We start from the raw sequence: 18,109 nt of genomic DNA on the forward strand, positions 1-18,109 counted from the left end.
TGGATTATTTTCTGAGTCTGAGCATCGCAATAGATCTGCGCTGATTTTACTTCTATTGTCGTCAGCCGTGTTCCGTATTGCTGTTTTACAATCATACGCATAGGCTTTGTCCGTACAAGGTTGACAGCATTGATATTTCTGACGTAGGTTATTGAAGTCGATGGTTTCAGTCATGGAGAGACCCCTCTCACCTCTCACATAGCATGGCAAGGCAGTTGATGCTGCATTACAAACTGTATAGTTCGTTTGTCAAGTAAAAGACGAATCAAGCAGCTTTATATAGAGCCGTTACACCAATAATGATACAAAAAGTAACGACAATACTGATATTATTTCAGATAGAAGTTGGACGTCTACGTCGGATTGCTAGGATGATCTTATCATCATTATTATTACCACTGGATCGTTGCCGGATCAGGATCATCATCGCCGAGTCAGGGAAAAATCTAGTCGATAGTTTATCAAGCCAGGTTCAAAGAGTAGCTGCGTCCAAAATCCTATGCACAAGCGCAAAACAACTATAGCCTATAACCAAGCATTGGTGTTGTTTTACATATGCGTGTGTAGGTGTGTATTTGCGCCCAATGTACAGTCATTGTTTGACATCCTTACGATGTTGCGGGTTGCACTCGTGAGGATATCAAACAATAACTGACCGATTTCTCAAACGATCGATGTTTACGGCCGACGCGGAGGCTATTGACGTATTTTCGTCGCGCCGATGGGTCGAATCGATGGTCTGATTTGGGTGACGAACTGACTCGTTCCCTCTCCGTCGAACTATTTCGTATATCGTTGATTGTTAGCGGTTGTCGTCTTCGGCGCTTTTAGACAAATCCAATAGTAGTTGTTTTCCTGAAACTCAGCTGGCAGTGGCTAGCTAAGTCGACTAGTGCTCGTTCGCTACCCTCCGGGTATCGATGGAACGCTGTCTTGGAAAGTATCACTTTATTACACTACACTATGGAATCAGCAAATAACAAACCAACTTTCTAGGCGCGCTTTTTTCAGGGAGTTTCTCTATGGTTCCTGAAATATTCTTTGGTAACAGAGCTACAATATGTCATGGTCATTGTTGATGACTCGTATGGTCGCTGCAGTTCACTTCTATCTTGATTTTGTCACTGTTTTTATAAGGCCGCGGTGATGTTCGGTGTAGTAGCGGAACGTTAACGCGTGACACATCTTTTCAGCTCGTCACTGCTGTTGTGCCCCATAAACGCGCTAACATGGCTTGGGCTTTTCCGCTTCGAATGATCGCGAAGGCTGCGCCCCCGATCTACCTAGAGAAAAATTGTTTAGTTGGAATTTATACCAGTTATATAAGGTCCATAGAACGTGCAAGTACACACCCCGCACATTCACACACATAGCGCATACACTCACATACAACCACAAAAAGTAGGACAGATGCTCAATAATGGGTCATATTTAATTTGGGCATGCGCGTAGGGCTTTCGTCGCGGACGTTGACTGTACCAGTTCCGACCAGTTCTAATACTCCGAGGTGTTTAATGTCAATTTGCTTATTCTAAGCAATCGAAAATACACTGGATCAAACTGTGATTCCAGCCGTTCCAATTCTCGCACAGTTTAAAGCTTTTCTATAGCGTTCACGGTAAGCTCTTCGATTGTTTGCATATGGGCGTATCGGTGGTAATGGCAAAACACTACTCGGATCTGTTCCCATATCTATCATTCCTAAATCGCGTCGTAGTAATTTATGAGTCGATTCTATTTGTAGTAACAGAGTTCATTGCAAACGAGGACACAACTCAAATTTTGCGCAAATTGTTTTTACAGCAGGTCACCTGTCCAGGTCTCATAAGGAATTTCTGCGCGCGCATATTGTATTAAATTTTTAGAATCAATGTTGAACGCCACGACTCGTCGAGCCATCATGACAGAGCGGCCTATACCTAACGGGTATACGCTTGTCCGCCATTGGTATTAGAGAAAAGCCAGTTATTTCTCGAAAAAATGGCCAACTCGTCATGAGGAAAAACAATCCGCTGCTTTTGGGCGAAAGTAGTCTAATGTGCAGTCGGTGTTTATGTGACTGCGGGAAATTCGAGGAAGGTTTCAGAGGCGAACCGGAAAGTTCCCAATAGAGTTCACGTGCAGGAAGGGTTCAGAAGTTGATCGAAGCGACAGAAAATGCCGTTCTTGATAGACCCGAATTGGTGCCATTGAAACCAACGGCTATTTTGAGCGGAAAATATCAAATGTCAGATGACTCGTCTAGAAAAGCAGTTCTTCTGGTTAGGCACTTGCATTTTTGGTGGTTATGGACTCGTCACAGCTCAAAATAAAATTTCTTAGAATTAAGCGACACTTGAATTTATACCTGCGATTACTAATAAGACGGTATTTACGCAAAAGAGCTTTAGAAGTGACTAGTTAATAGCTTAGGTGCCATTTGAATAAAAATTATTGTTGCAAATGACACCGTTAGAAAACAAATAGAGGAAGCTCTAACATATACTATATGCACCTTCAACGTACATTTGTGGGAGTACAGGATGCTTGAATTGTGGACCTAAATTCAGTGGCTCTTCTTGATCGCAGCTAAAATCGAATTGAAATCGCACAAACCTAAATATATCGAATGCGCCATCATGCACTCAAAAACCATATAGTTGAGCTCCACACGTAATAGCTCTCTTGCAGATAGCTTCTTTCACTTTTCGTCCCTCGTCGTTACGTACTTCCTCTGCGTTTCCCCCTTTCTTCCTCACTCTGGCTCGCATAATTGTGTCTATTTGATTCCGTCAGGGCCCCGTGCCCGATCGCATTACGTCACGCATCTAGGAATCCGGCCATCAATCATGAGTCTTTAACAACTCTTAACTGTTGCTTTTATTACTGCTTTCATAAAAATAGTAGCGATGATAACTGTTTTTTGTTGTTTTCCGATCCAACTCTGCCCGTTGCTGGCTCGACTCGTGCGAGGCGTTCCCATAAAGCGTCGCTGTTTTTAATTGGATATATGTCTCACTTTAGTATCATTCTACCTCCGTGAGATAACGCACGCTATAGTTAGCAGTGAAAAGATTTATAAACGTAACGTGATAATTTCGAATAACGTAATAGTATACACCATGGTAATATTACGTTCGCCATTTATTTATATACTGAACTGTTATACGACAACGGCCCACATTGAAATTAACTAACACATGTTTAGTGCACAGATTTTCGTTGCACCACGATGCATCTCTGCTACTAATTCTATTGATTTTAATTACGCACGTTTGAACTTCAGCCTCCTAAGCAGTGTCGTACTCTAGGTTTGTTTTTATTTGTAATATTGTTTGCTAATATATTTTGGGAGGCTGTCATTGACGCTTCGGTGACTTCGATTACAGAGGCCTGCAGCTCTATGTTAATACTCAAAATATTTTCCACTTCTCGGCAACTTCTTGCATCGAACCGGAAGCCGAATTTCCCACCATACTGCAGACTGATAATTCTGGGCATGCGAGATTTACTTCCTGCCAGTGGCGTTCGAAATTATGCTACGTTCTTTTTCGTTATTCTTGATCGTTGTGCTGTGAGGCTTTTGGCGGTATTCTCGGCTCTGACGGTGCCGTTCATCGGACGCCCCAGAGAGTTCAGTGACCGTATTCATACTATACGCCATGTTTCGATGTCAAGTATTTTTCAGCGTGGCGAGCAGCGATCGAAACAATAAGCAACAAAAATAGTTGTGAATCAATGAATGTTTTACTTCGTGAGTAAAGCGGCAGAAGAAAAAAAATAACACACTGCAAAATAGATTCATTTATTATTGGTGTCACAACTACTCGAATAGCGATGGCGGCCGGAACAGCTAGCCACGAGACCTCTAATGGCTGAGCGTCATTCGGGGCATCGGATGGAGCGTTCGACCGCGTGTCCGATTTGCAATTATAAGATGTTTCATTACAGTATTGAGTCGTTTACGAGCCGATGGTGTGAATTTGTTCAGTGAATGATATTTATAGAATTAATGAGTTTTCTGCGTTTGCAGCGAGTGACCTGTGTCGGCATTGTATTAAAATGACGAACGGATTCAATTTTGACTCCAACTCGGAGCGGGTAACCGCCGACGTACGAATTCTGGGCATATCAATCACACGCCACCCTACGCAATGAGTCGTAGTTAACTCATACATGCGTTCATTCATTCGCGAGGTATCGGTTACCGCACGATCATTGATCGCAATAGATGACATAGTCAATCTGCTTGACTGATAGTTTTCGCAGAATAACGACGAGAAGAAGCATTCGAGCTTAAAAACAATATGAAACGTCAGAGCAATACTCAATGTCGAAAAATCGCTGTTCGTATCGGGGCTACGTTTGGAAAATGGGTTCGAAACAGACGCGCAATGCGATAGTTTAACATGCGAAACTCAACACTCATGGCAGGCCAAAAATAATTTAACAAAAAAAGCAATGGTTATCAAAAATGAGTGCGCGATAGACAATAACTGTTGCTTCGGGCTAATTAGAACAAGACGACGCTTCTGTCTATCAAATGCTTGTCAAAGCATTTAACTTGCTACTATGACGATCTCTACGCTACAGGTCTGCAGAACAGAAATCGGTGACGCGTTACCCTGTGTGTTTATACAGACAGAAGTTTATCTATAGGTTTTTTTCTTTTCGGTATGGGGGAAGTACAATAATTTCAGTAAGTTTGACGTTTTACTACTGAAATGTTGCAGCTTGGACAGAAAGCGTTCAGCGATTTTCATTTTCTATGAAGCTAAACGGTCCCACAGGACCAGTGGCCAATAATATCAATCGGTAATTGATGCCATAGGTGCCATTAATCTTATAATGAATGACAACGGTATTAACAATCCTAAAGATAATGATAATAATTGTAGATATTCGGCGGATGTAGAAACTATGTGATTGGTTTTACTTGGCAATGTCATTCAATGTTTTATTACTACGTCGTTCTCTACGATGAAGCGTGCGTCAACGACCAGCCTTTCTTTGATCTTCGTTATAGGTTGCGCGTCAAGGGTTCGAAAGGGCTCCTGTAAAACAGCCTGAAGTGCTCGCTTTCTCCAATAGTGTCACAGCGTTCTGCTTTTATTAGATCAACCATTAGCTTGCTATATAGCCATAGAAGAAAAACGCTATTAAATCAGAGTTAGTTTGGGAGGAATTGGTGGATAATCCGCTACATTATAATCATCTGTGTTATAACAGAAGTCAGCGAACACCAATTTCCGAGGGACCTAATGCTTCAGACGGAGAAAGGGAATTCGTAGGGGCAATCATTCACTGCTGTTCGTCGCCAATCGGTAGCCATGAAAAGCGCTTTAGAGAGAAAGAAACATGTTTTTATTTAGGAACCGCCGTTCTTATTCGTATTTACGATAACATGTAGTTGTTATAATTTTAAAGATACGGGCGTAGTAACATAGAAAAACAGCTTAGGGTGTCTCAGAATGGCGTTTCGTTAATTTCTTAAGAGTTCTCGAAAATAAAGAGCGTCGTGAGTTCAAAACAGAATGGAAGAGCTGGACAAACTTCGAGTGCGCGTTGGTTGAAGCCAAATTTAGCTGGAAATTCAACTTCGTTTCTCAATCCGTATCGAATACACGATATTTTTTTAAAATATCTGACTAAATATAAATTGATTTCGCTTTTTCTTTTTTAGGATCTACTCCGAACGGCAGCATTCAGCGGCGGCCGAAGAGCAGGTCGGCATCGGTGACGCGTCCGCGACCTAAAAGTGTCCACATTGGTTCCTCTCTGGCCTCGCAAGCGACCGGCGGACCCGCTGGAGGAGACTCATTGTCCTATTCGTCCGTCAATTCGCACACATCAAATTCTACTGCGGACGTTACCGCCAGGAGACTGTCCATGGTAGGTAGCTAGAAATACGTCAAAAGTATCATTTTGATTATAGATCATCCTGTACATACCAGCTATATGGTATGTATGTGACACCACAATGCATGGTGTGCAGAAACTTTTTTGGTTCTTCTTTAGCGAACCTAAATAGCATTTTTGATTCTAATCCTGGAAGATACGGCCCGGAAATTTGAAAGCAATTTATTTACTTTGTGAAATACTTTGTCTTTGTGGCCTATCATTTTCCAAAACAAAGGGTGTCCGAGAATCAGCATAGGGCGCTTACTCATGCTTCCCTTCAATTATTTGTTAAGCGCAGATAACTTTGCTACATTGAGTTGTTAATAAGTTAGTCGTATATCGGCAATATATCCGAATCCATCATAAAGTTGTCGCTATTTCCGTGGATTCCAGAATGCTTTCGATCTTATATTTCATTATTTGATATTTGAAGAAGATGACAGAGCTTTATGATTATTTATGTTTCGGAAAATATTTTTATAACAAAAATTGGGATCATTTGCATTGTCTAAAACTTCTCTTGGCAAAAACACAACGGTACGGAATTCAACTAGTGTACATATAGAGCTCGTTAACCAATAGTATCACAGATCGCAATCGAATTTTATAAATATTTATCTTCAATTATAACGGTTACCACGACCGAATGGTGTCTGGGAGCTTTTTTTTTCTACAGATTAAAAGGAACGTTTTTAAGTGGGAAAACTGCAGTGCAATTGGGATGTGCATTGAGCTAGTCTGTCGGTCGAAAGAGTCGTAAACATTTTTAGCCATAGTAACTTTAAAGATTTCGAACAACCGCCGTAATGCTAATTTAGAACTTCTTTTTTTAACCTACAAAATGTAATCAACTAATTATATTGATGTTTTGAACAAACTGGAAGTTGTCGCGGCGTACATTGACGTCTCGCTAGGGGTGTCAGTGTTTAGACTTTGCAAAAAAAAATGATGATCTGCTACTGTTGCAGTAAATAAGCGGTTGTTTGCACGCGAATTTTCGGCTCTATCATTAGGCCTTTAATTACTATCTTCACAAAAAAAAAAACAGTTATTTACGGAGAGATAAATATTTCAACTGGATACATCGGTAGTTTCAATTGTGTTGTGTTACGAAAGAAACAATTTGACCAGTGCCTCAACTGTTTTGGCCTTATAAAAACACGCCAATATCTCGGGGCCAAGCGCATACAGACGTATAACGAATTTTCACTATAATTACGTTACGCATTGTCTGAACGGAGTTTTTCATTTTCTCGTGTATATCGGCGATCTATTCACATAAATATCATTTGCATTGTGTCACGGCTCATATTGGGAAATAAATACGTACGGCACATAGTCCGTAAGGTCTACACAGATGTAGGTGTTCGTACTACTTGTATATTCAAAAGCAGACTATTTCAAAATCCATTGCTTTTGCTTGGCATGTCGCCATTATACGAAACTGTCTGTATCCGATGCTAAAATCAACAAAAAATAGCATTTCACTCTTAAGCTAACTAAGCTACTTCAAATAAACCACGTAGGTATATATATATACATGTGTGTCTTTGTGGTTTATATATATTATATGACTGCACATATATATATGCGCAGTCATAATTGGATCACATTGGAGATTGCGCCATGCGCTCCCTCTCTGAAAACGTACACCGGTAATAGACAAAAAAGATTGCCAGTATGACCGGTGTTCATGCTATTATTGCTATGGCTGTGCTTATAATTACTACGACAGGATTACTGTAGGCAAGGACAATTAATCATTAGGGTCACACATATTGCGAGACTAAAAGCTCAAAATGTTCTATTAAGAGAGACAGACAGAGAGAGAGAGAGAGAGAGAGAGAGAGAGAGAGAGAGAGAGAGAGAGACAAAAGACAATATACCCATTTGCAAGAATGAAAGTTCTTAGAAAAATGCTCAAAATGCTAAATAAAGGAATCTAAAATCACTCGCCACCGGCATCTATAGCCTGCCAATATGCTGAACTCTGATTTCATTAGTTTTTTATTATCGTCGGATGGCGTTCTAACTGAAAGCCTTTCAAGCGTTTCAGGAGTGCAGTGTTCCACATTTTCGCCGGCTCGTACCGGTGTGGGCAGCTCCCTTATTGCATAATTGTCAAACAAGGATGGCAGCGTCGTCTTGCCTTTGTTGCAGAAAAAGAATAAGCTCCTTACTGTGTGCGCGTCAAGCACTAAACTGGGGGGTGTTGTTATTGTACATATTAGGCCAGCGGTACCTTTACCGGTTGAGGGCGCAGGCGGGACGGTGGTCCGTCACTGTGACCGATCACCGGCTGTTTACGGTTCAACCGAAGCCATTGCCGTCTGCGTTATGCGAGTATCATTTATTTGCGTTTACTGCCGTAGTGACAGCAGGCAGAATCATCATCGATAATCGATTTTCTGTCGCAGCTCCATTATTACAGTCATTGGATCGAAATCTTCGTATTGATTAATCGTTGCGTGATATGCGGATTACGGCCGATAGGCAAACGTTAAAGAGGGCAAACTTCTCAGAAATCGAACTTGTAACATATTGGAATGTACCGTCTAATTTCGTTGCCACTATCTATTCGCTTTCATGTTTTTTGTCATTAAACAACGATATCATCACTCTGCTTTGTGCAATTGTCTAATAAGCGCCATTGGTGACTATATCTATCTATTTTTGAGGACAGATCTCAGCAGTATATTAGAAGACGTTTATTTTATATGTCAACGCATGCGACACACTACGGCGTGATTCTGTGAGGAATTAAAAGCGGTCGTTTATTGATGACCATGTGGCAAACGTTACGATTTCTCGTTGTAGGCACAACGACATTCAGACCTAATGAAACCATCTATGCTGTTTTTTCGTATATTTTCCTGTGTAAACAAGAGGTGTCGGAGGTAGGGGCAGTCTTAACGAACTTTGTCCATGAAGGAGTGTCTCTTTCTTCTTGCATGGTGATGATCAGCGAAACGAATAGAAGTTCATTATTATTGTTATGCGATGGCAAACATATCGTATGTATTTCGGGCGTAGACAAACAGACAGGCTTTGTTTCGTGCTGGGACCCAGAAATTCAAATTTACGAAGTAATCTAATTTTTCTACTGGCAATCGCATCCGCTAACTTTGGGCAGCTTCTCCAAAGATCGATTGCGTCGACCAGGGCGGTGTCTTCAGAAATGCAGGGGGTAACATAACAAAATGCGCAGCTTTTGTTTGTGCTATGTGCTTTTCCGTATCTTTCTTTGCGCACTGAAAGCCAAAATGATGAATAAAATGAATCACTTTAGTTTTGAATGCGTGAACACGTCTAATAGATGCGTTAACGTTTACACTTTGCCCTGGAATAGTCTGGCATAGTTTGCCTGGAATAGTTTATTTAGGCATTGGTAGATAGGCAATGAAATTTATTCGGAAAGGGGAACGTGAAATTTAATTAGGTAAAATTTAAAAGCTATCCAGCTGCATATTCGTTTTCAGGGGGTGACCCACCCCCTCCCCCTCCCCTCCCGTCGTGTTCAAGGGGGTAACAAGAGAATTTTAATAAGATACATGGCGCGTTACTAGTTAGTAGCGCAATTACTCCTCCATTGCCGGCATCGAATGCAGGTGTTGTTAATTAGTTTAAATACGACTGCCGTCGTTGCCGTTGTATCGATACGTTTGGGTCTACAAAAATGTTCTCAAACGGAAATGGCCACGTTTTGTGTTTGCTCTATCATAAGAGCGCGACCCTGAACGGACTGCCTACGGACATACGACGATTGTCGTATGTAATGCTGTGGCTTGTTAACATGTTGATGTTACTGATGACAATGTTGCTTTGAGGTTCGGATATTAAACAATATACGACACATGTGAAGATGCAAGATGGTACGCACTATTCAAATGGCGCTTGGATATATATATATATATATGTGCCTAAAAAAATCGCACTTTTATTATGAACGTACGAGGGAACAATTTGGGTTACATTTCATCAATGCTGAATGTTTATATACGTACGAAAAGCTACATATCGTGAGGCGTCCAACAAAATAGATGCCTCGAAATCCTTTACATCTGGGATAACGTTTATCAATCATTTAGACAGGTAGCAGTATTGGTGGTAATCCTGGTGAGCAAGCAATGGGGACTTTCGGGGTCTGGAGATCACAATCCATGGTATCAAACTGGCAAACAACGGTCACCAGGCATCACTGCCGGCACTAGCATTAAACTAATTCATTACATCGTGTGTCTTATGTGGTAATAGTAACGATACTATCTAATTTCGCTAACGAATATCTTGTACGTGACGTCATTTTAATTATTGAACGTTTCCAATTTAGCACTGTGACTGTTCCTGCTATCACTTCTAAATTTTTATTTATTGATTTGCAATCATTCACCGAAACAGCGCTCAGCATCACTGTGGCAGCTGACGTTTGCTTTTCTTGTAAATGGCATCGTATAGGGAAGGTGTTCATCGTCAGGAATCGCTCTTCTAATATATGAGGGAGGTGCACAATGAGCAATTTTTAAACCTTATACTCATATATATATATATATATATATATATATATATATATATATATAAAATAATATACAAATATAAGCATGGGCCCGCATGCAACATTAACTACGGTATCTATCGTGAGCTTGATCGTTTAACTGCTATAGAAATTTCAGTGCTGGAAACTTCAATGAAGATCAAATTGAAGTGTTGACGTTGTCGCTGCACTGTCAGTGAGTAGAGTTTTACAAACATCACCGTCGTATATCGTATTTTACTAGGTAGGTAGGTAGGTAGGTCGGTGTGAAACGAGACACAGCGAACTAATTTTTATTGCTTTTTATTTAAATGCCATTACTATTTAGCACCATTCTACAACAATTGAATCATGACATATATTGTGCTGCTGGAAAAGTCTAGTTAGACAATTTTGACACGGTAGTCAAATTTGCTATTTAGTTGGTGAGGCTTTGAAAATAATGGCAATTTGTGAGGGTGATGTCTGGCAAACGTGGTGTGTGACAGAGGGCCTCTAATTGCATTTTTGCCACCGTAGACCTTGCGGTCTGTGGCCCATAATTGTCACACAATAGGATTTGTTCGCTATCTGGCTGCTTAATGCAGAGTTTCTCATCATCTCCTCAATATATTGACAGTACACCTCAGCCATAACGAAGGAACCAGCGGCTATGTACCGTAGTGTATAGTCTCCGCACTCGCCACCAAGTAAACACTATAAGCCTCACTCACGTACTTCAAGGTGATGTCTTGCCAGTTCAGTTGCATTCACCCACTATCTGCAATTATCGCAGAAGATCGATTTCTTTTATCACGGATCACAGTTTAATGCAAAAACGAATCACTGTTGCCATCGAAAAACTGAAAGAAGCAAGCTTTTGTACGTCTGTCTTTGATCCTCGCTCAAATCGTGCGGTACTGATTTGTCCGATACGTTTACCTCTTTAATTTGACCTAAGTAAGAGGTATAGCATACACCTAACCGGAGTGCCGACACTCGTGCATTTCGAGTTGGGCCTTCTACCACACTGCTTAACTCACTTTCGCACGATCTTCGACGAGACGTATTTTACATGAACATACGTTTCACAGTGTTTCTAGTCATAGAACGTTTATTCCCTTACACGTCTTTGCCGGTGTATAGGCAAGATGGAACAATTTGCAAAACACTTGGTTTTTTGGACCTTCCGTGCTTCATTACAACTAGAAGTCCGAGTGGGGATACCCGAGTGAACGGCTTTAGATTTTAAAGAGCGCAAATGCATCTCCTATACAAAAAGAAACGTCACATCGCTATAAAATAGCGCCATGTCTAAATATAAAATTAATGTTTGGCACATTTCACAGAAAATATCAGCATTATTCGGATCATGATTAGTTTGTCACAACCAAATAAAGTCTTAGTACAGAGGTACGATCCGTAGAAATCACAGACTACGTAACTCTTTTAACTAATGTGCTAAAAATTCTGCTTGAGAGAGATGGATTTTTTTGGCCTGTTTGGTACTTGTGGGTAGCATAACTTGCCAATCAAATTGATCGGCTTTAGTAAAAATGGTAGTATAATATCGTGTAATAACCATACCGTTCGTGAAATTGTTCATTCCGGCTAGAAAACGTATTGATAGAGATGTTTCTCTAAGGGCTGTCTCCTTTTAGCTAGTTTTTTTCCCTAACCAACGGAGACCTTCGTGAGGATTGGGTTGTTTGCTTTTTACCGTATGCAGAGTGCGTGTGCCATTGAATCGATAAAGGACGGCGTCATGTGTCAGTCGAGTTCTTCGCGTACTGTCTACATGTTCTATGGTGAGAGGGGCACGCACTGTGTAGATAAGAACGTAGACTGTTACGTATCTTCTCGCTTAGCTTATGAGGACGCTTATGAGGTCAACAGTTCTTCTGTTGACCAGCAGCAATAATTGCAGCGGTATTAGCTACAGTAGCCGCAGAAAATGAGGATACCATTAGACTCACAATGATTTCGCGTACCAGGACTACAACAGCTGCCTCGGCAACGTCTCCCACATAGAGATAGATGGATAGATAAATGTACGAATGAAGGAATGAATAGTTGATAGTGTTTGTTAGGAGAACTCAGTAAGCAGCAGCTTTCTGCCTTCCTGCCGAGTCGCTAGCGGAGAGCTTCCATAGGATTTTCTGCACTGTAGCAGCGTCTCTGGTCAAAAGAGCACAGGTATGATAGCAGGGACATTTGGAGTTAAGCAAGAAACACAACACTATCTTAACGGCTACCGGCAGCCGTTGTGGGCATTATTACTCATCTGACATTTTATCCGTACTGTGATATTTGCGTCGTTCCTTATTGTAACGGCTACGACTATCTTAATTTTGCTGCTTTTGTCTGGGTGGTGGATGACAAACGAGATGCGTCGGTCAGCAGAACGAGACAACGTAGATTACCTGCACACGCACTTTGCACGTGCCTTACCGCTTGCCTACCCAGCTTATCTAGCTGCTTATACGGCGACAGTAACTACCGCCATTTCGGGTCAAAACTATCAAGTTTTTGTTTACGTCTCTGTCTGCCTGCTCATCTTGTCTTTGGGCAGCGGCGCGGCGCGTTGTAACGGCCGTCAGCTGCTATCAGCGTTCGTAAGAGAAGGGCGAAACGCTAGGTTTTCGTTGCTGCTGGCGGCAGCACATCGTCGTAGCTGACAAGCGTATGTTTGTAACATGTTGGTTACTAAATTCTTACCCCTGTCAGTAGAACCGACAGTATAACGGGCAGTTATTTGTCAACCTTAGCAATAATAAAACTCGGAAAATAGGTAGAGTAGAAGTGCCGCGGCGGCCCTAGGTAGCTTCACGCGACTGGACGCTTCGTGTAGCAGAAAATGGAGAAGATGTATCTAGTAATAGCTAGTGAAACAGTTTGGCGCGCAAAATATACGCGTGTGCTTGCGGGTCCTTTGCCTGCAAAGTTACCTGTTGCTTATTTTGATCAAAACCATCTCATCAACCTTTCCCTGCAACTACAAACGTTTCGCTACCGAAATTTCTACCGATAGTGGTTATTCGTTTTGACGAACGGCCGACTAGCTATTAATCGGATTATCGTTCCTATCCCACAATAAAATTGGTAAACCATTATAAAACTATCGGACCGACGTGCAAGATGCCATTGATTTGATTGTGCAAAGAAGTAGTAATAACTATGATGTTACTGATTATGAAATTTTTCTCTGAATTGCCTTTGTTGCCGCTCTATGAAAAAGACCAAATTTATAAGTACCGCCATAGCTTTATCAGCGCCACCTATGTAATTTCGCCAGCGATGTAAAATACACAGTTCTATTTGAACACTGTCATTGATCTTCTGATAATAATGCGCCGCACACAAAATTCTTCGTAATCTCATTTTAAGCCCGACGATGCTTGAGGTTTGTGCCGTTACGTTTCCGCATCTACTAAATAATGAGAGAATGGTTTAACGCGCGAGCGTTTACCGAAAGGTAGCGAATTTTATTGATGAAAGGGCCTCCTGCCGTACTGTGACGGTTTATTTTTCATTGTTGTTACTCTTATTATCAAATGCTGGGAGTGTTGTTGTTGTTGTTGTCGTTATGATGAAATGGAAATGGTTTGCTGGACACGTGCTAGCAATTACGTACTGGTTTCGAACGATATTATGAATTGAATTGCGACAATGATAGTAGCGCTAATAATAACAGTTACTATTATGTGAAACTTAGTAGAAATGAAGTAACTTTTTATATTTAAAATAACTTATAAAGAAAGGACAGCTGTATGCGTTCTGGATGCACTCATAGACAATATAATCCGATTAGCCACAAAGGTCAGGTGAGCATGATATGAAACGTACGTCGTCCGATAATTATCGACCGCTAATATATAGTATATATATACTTACAGACATAGCGGTCGATGCATGGTATCCGCATTTTTGGGGAACTGGAAAATCGCTTACGAACCCTTACGATTTTCATCATCGAGTGGATCATTTGATTCGGCCACTTAAATTTCACTCAACCAATGATAAACAACAGAGGCTCCGATCATAGTATGACAACGAGAAGGAGTGTTCAATGATACCGGAGAGGTCGTTCTTCAGGAATAAATTAATATAGGGAAAAATACAAAGATCTGTCTTCTGTTAGTATCCTAATCATTTAAATCTGATTGGGTAAATCTATTATATTTTAGGTCATCTGTTATGCTACAGCTGCCTCTAGTAATAGTCTTTAGACGGCCGTGGAATTGGCCGACGCACGATTTACGGATCCGTCCATAGCCACGCCGGCGCTGTAGTGCAGGCGCAATTACCACTACACTAGAACTGTTGGCTATTGTTTCTATAGTAATTTACGGCAGCCGTTTAACATTCTTCTCTATGCGTCTTTTTCGTTTTTGGTACCATTATGTCAATGTGAGAATATGATTGAAATGAAACATCTTCCATACGAATGTTGAAATATTCAATTTGCTTTCAGCAAAAGCAAAACAGAAACACAGAATTGTTACTGTAGAAAGCAATGACTCTGCCAGCTCTCCATAATAACAGGCAGTATTACTCCATGTATTGATCGCAAAAATGTCTTTAACAGGCAAATTTCGCATATACGTTTTGCATTAGCCCTTCAGATTTCAGCGTCATCCAGTAAAACATTGAGATGACGAGGTTTCGAACAGGGGCGCGGGACCGTGTTCTGTCAGCATTAAGTGCATATCTATCGGGTGGTAAACTTCAATGGTAAAAGGGAAGTAAAGGAGGTTTTGGATATGCTGTAGGAATATATTCGTGGATTTTCGGCGGGAAAAGGCGCACGAGGACTGTGGCAATTATGCGACTTGTGTGGCTTCTATTAGTTCTATGAATGGCTTTATTTGTTTAGCCCAGAGGATCTTTCTTTAATTCGCTTGCCAAGAAGTGACCCCTTGTGGTCAAGGCAAGCTGCCTGCGTCGCCTTAACAGCTTGCATGTGGGCTGGACCATGTGCATCGCCAGGGGTATCCATTTGTCCATACGTCGACGCTAATCAGTACTACGAATGTTGGCGGAAACGCGGACAACGCTGATGTGCAGTCAATTACTGGGTGATGACGAACACCTCGTACTGCACGATTATATTTTTTGCTTATGGTTGTTTAATATGCATTGCGTGACACGCACGCTTTGTCCATCCATCTTATGCGTTTCTGTACAGCGAATTATACTCTTCGCAATAATGCGCACACAATTGATCGATACGAAACAGTGTTAAAATGAATGTTTGGGAGCCCTTCTCTGACTTTTACGATACTGTCTTCCTAAATGTGTTGTTAATTATCGAATACTATTCTACTTCATATCGAACTGTGAAGAGCTCAGCTTGTAAAAGCGAGAGCTACATGTACTTAGTTAATTTCAAAGCGAAATGAAAACAGTGGGATATTTTTGTAAAGTGTCATCGTCGAGGGTGCAAATAGGCTTCCATATTGAGAAACATGTGTTAATGAACGTAGCTTTGTCTATTCCTTATTTGAGAAAATAACAACAAAACATCATCACGGCTTCGGTATTTTACAAAGATAAATTCACCGCCACTGGTTTATAAGAAATCCGACCCTACTATGAGACGACCTTTGATTTGGGACACCTAATTGATAAGAGTTACCCAAGTATACATAAATTTACCATACTGTCCGGTTCTGTTGTTCAAGCTCCTTTGACAGCCTGTCGTTAAAGCTCGCTCGCTGTTCTCTCACTATTATTTTTATCGCTGAATTTAAGAATACTAGAAGTCATAAAAGTCGTACTGTATTAAATTTAAATACATCCGTTTTTTACGTTGTGTCAAATAGTGACTTGGCAATTGTTTGCGGTTGTAAGCGTCTGTGCTTCTGCTGTGTTCCCTGCATCAGCCAGTAGCCTTTTTGCCGCCATCTTTCATCGCCATTTTGTTTTTAACGCTGTCCATGTGTCACTCGCATAATATTTCTATTGACTTGGGTCCCTCTGAAATTACTACTCTCATATCAAATAACTTACACCAGTATTATCGCATGCTGCACCTAACTTTGAATTGAGATCCGATAAGTATTGCTACTCTGGCAAAAAACAATCTGTTTTTAATCTAAACAGCAGTGTCCTAAGTGGTGCGATCTTGCAAATATATTATCTATTCGTTGCAACGTGTAGTTTCGTATTATGTACACAGGAGGAGCCACTGTCAGTATGTTTATTTTTTTTTCTTGTTGATAAAGCAGTGAAACGACAAAAAAAAGATAACTTTATTGTCATATTGTGACACAGCTGTAAATGTTTGTTATCGTTATGCGATGCTTACTGTGTGTTTCTCCGAGTAAATAGATGCAGGATGACGCTTTTGTCAAGCCTGTACATACATTTAAACAAAATACATTGCATGCGCCAGAAGCGTCGTCCCCGACGGTCATATTTCTTCTTTATAACTAATATTCAACGCGATTCCAGCTTCGATTCGGGACCTAGATCCACTTTGCAAGTATTCCCTCTGCCCACAAATAACTCCTTGATAATAATAATCGTGCTCTAAGCGTAAACTTGTTAAATTATCGTTCAAATATGCTACATAAGAAACATTTGAATGGAATTAAAATTTAAGTAGATCACATGCCAAAACTTCCAATAAAGCAAGGGCTTAAAACGTCTAAAAGGATCCAAATGCGAAAAGTTTCAAAAATACTAACCTTTGCAGCCCGTCTGGAGGACCCTTTATCCAAAACGCCCATAATATCTGTTAGGCGCAACGAGAATGACTTTTTTGAGTTAATCTGATGGTTTATGAGCGCTCGATGAACCTTTTAAATCTGAATTATATTTAAAATTTTCCGGTTTGACTTGTGGAAGTCTCCCTTGAATTTGGAAGCCACATAAAAATCGACAATAACGTAGAGCGTTGATTTTGTGCAAAAGAGGAAGTTCCTAATTTGGATGGGATTCGTCCAATGCATAAAAATGACTGTATTATATGATAGTCCAATCCTAAAATGGTGAACTGTTGTTCTCCATGACGATTTTGTTGTTTTCATCTAGAAATAAGTGGTTTTTATGTGGTACGAAGTGGCGGATGAACAAATGCCCGTTACGACAAACAATCTGTCAAAATTTTCCCTCATCTGAACGCATCACCCAGCGTACAGTGTACACGAACATATTAAAATCAAAATCAGTGTGTAGCTATTATTCGGTATTAGTGGTTTTTTCTTCTCTTTTGTTTTTTCCGCTTATTTAAATGAATCCTTTTGTAAGTCTATTCCGGGCATATCGAGGACGACTATTCGCATGTTCGGCTATAGGGGTTTTTATATAAATGCGCGTGGCTCGTCCCTTCAAGGAGCTAGCCAGCCCTGTGCACACTCATATCCGAGTGACTCAAGGGTACTATTGAGAAAATATACAGGCGTCATTTATGTTCGTGGAAAAATTACACTTAGATATATATAAATAGATAGATAAAACGACACCTAGATATATAGACAGTTTTGTAGTAATACTATTACCTCTTTGTTTGTGCTTGCTAAGGAATTTTAGCCGTAAGTAAAGTGTACAGATACAATCTACTTTACCTGCCTGCCTGCCTGCCTGCCTGTCTGACGGTGATGCAAAAGGCAACGAGAACAGAGGCTAGATAAATTACATTGTACTATCTAAGTATATTTCTGGCACTTCTGTCGCAACTTCGCTAGTTCCACCGCCAGTCATATTTATTCCTCG

General features: G+C 40.7%; 1 protein-coding gene across 8 annotated transcripts in view; it reads left to right on the top strand.

The window, feature by feature from the left end:
• The window catches only part of LOC111246341 (patronin-like), a 100,704-nt gene that overhangs the window by 62,958 nt on the left and 19,637 nt on the right, over window positions 1–18,109 (top strand). For all 8 annotated transcript variants that reach the window (XM_086984926.1, XM_086984928.1, XM_086984924.1 and 5 more), the window contains one exon: window positions 5,663–5,871. In XM_086984926.1, the coding sequence (XP_086841052.1) occupies window positions 5,663–5,871 (209 nt within the window). The remainder of the gene's footprint in view (window positions 1–5,662; window positions 5,872–18,109) is intronic.

This window comes from Varroa destructor, unplaced genomic scaffold, assembly GCF_002443255.2.
Source record: "Varroa destructor unplaced genomic scaffold, Vdes_3.0 BEIS01000003.1, whole genome shotgun sequence".
NCBI lineage: Eukaryota > Metazoa > Arthropoda > Arachnida > Mesostigmata > Varroidae > Varroa > Varroa destructor.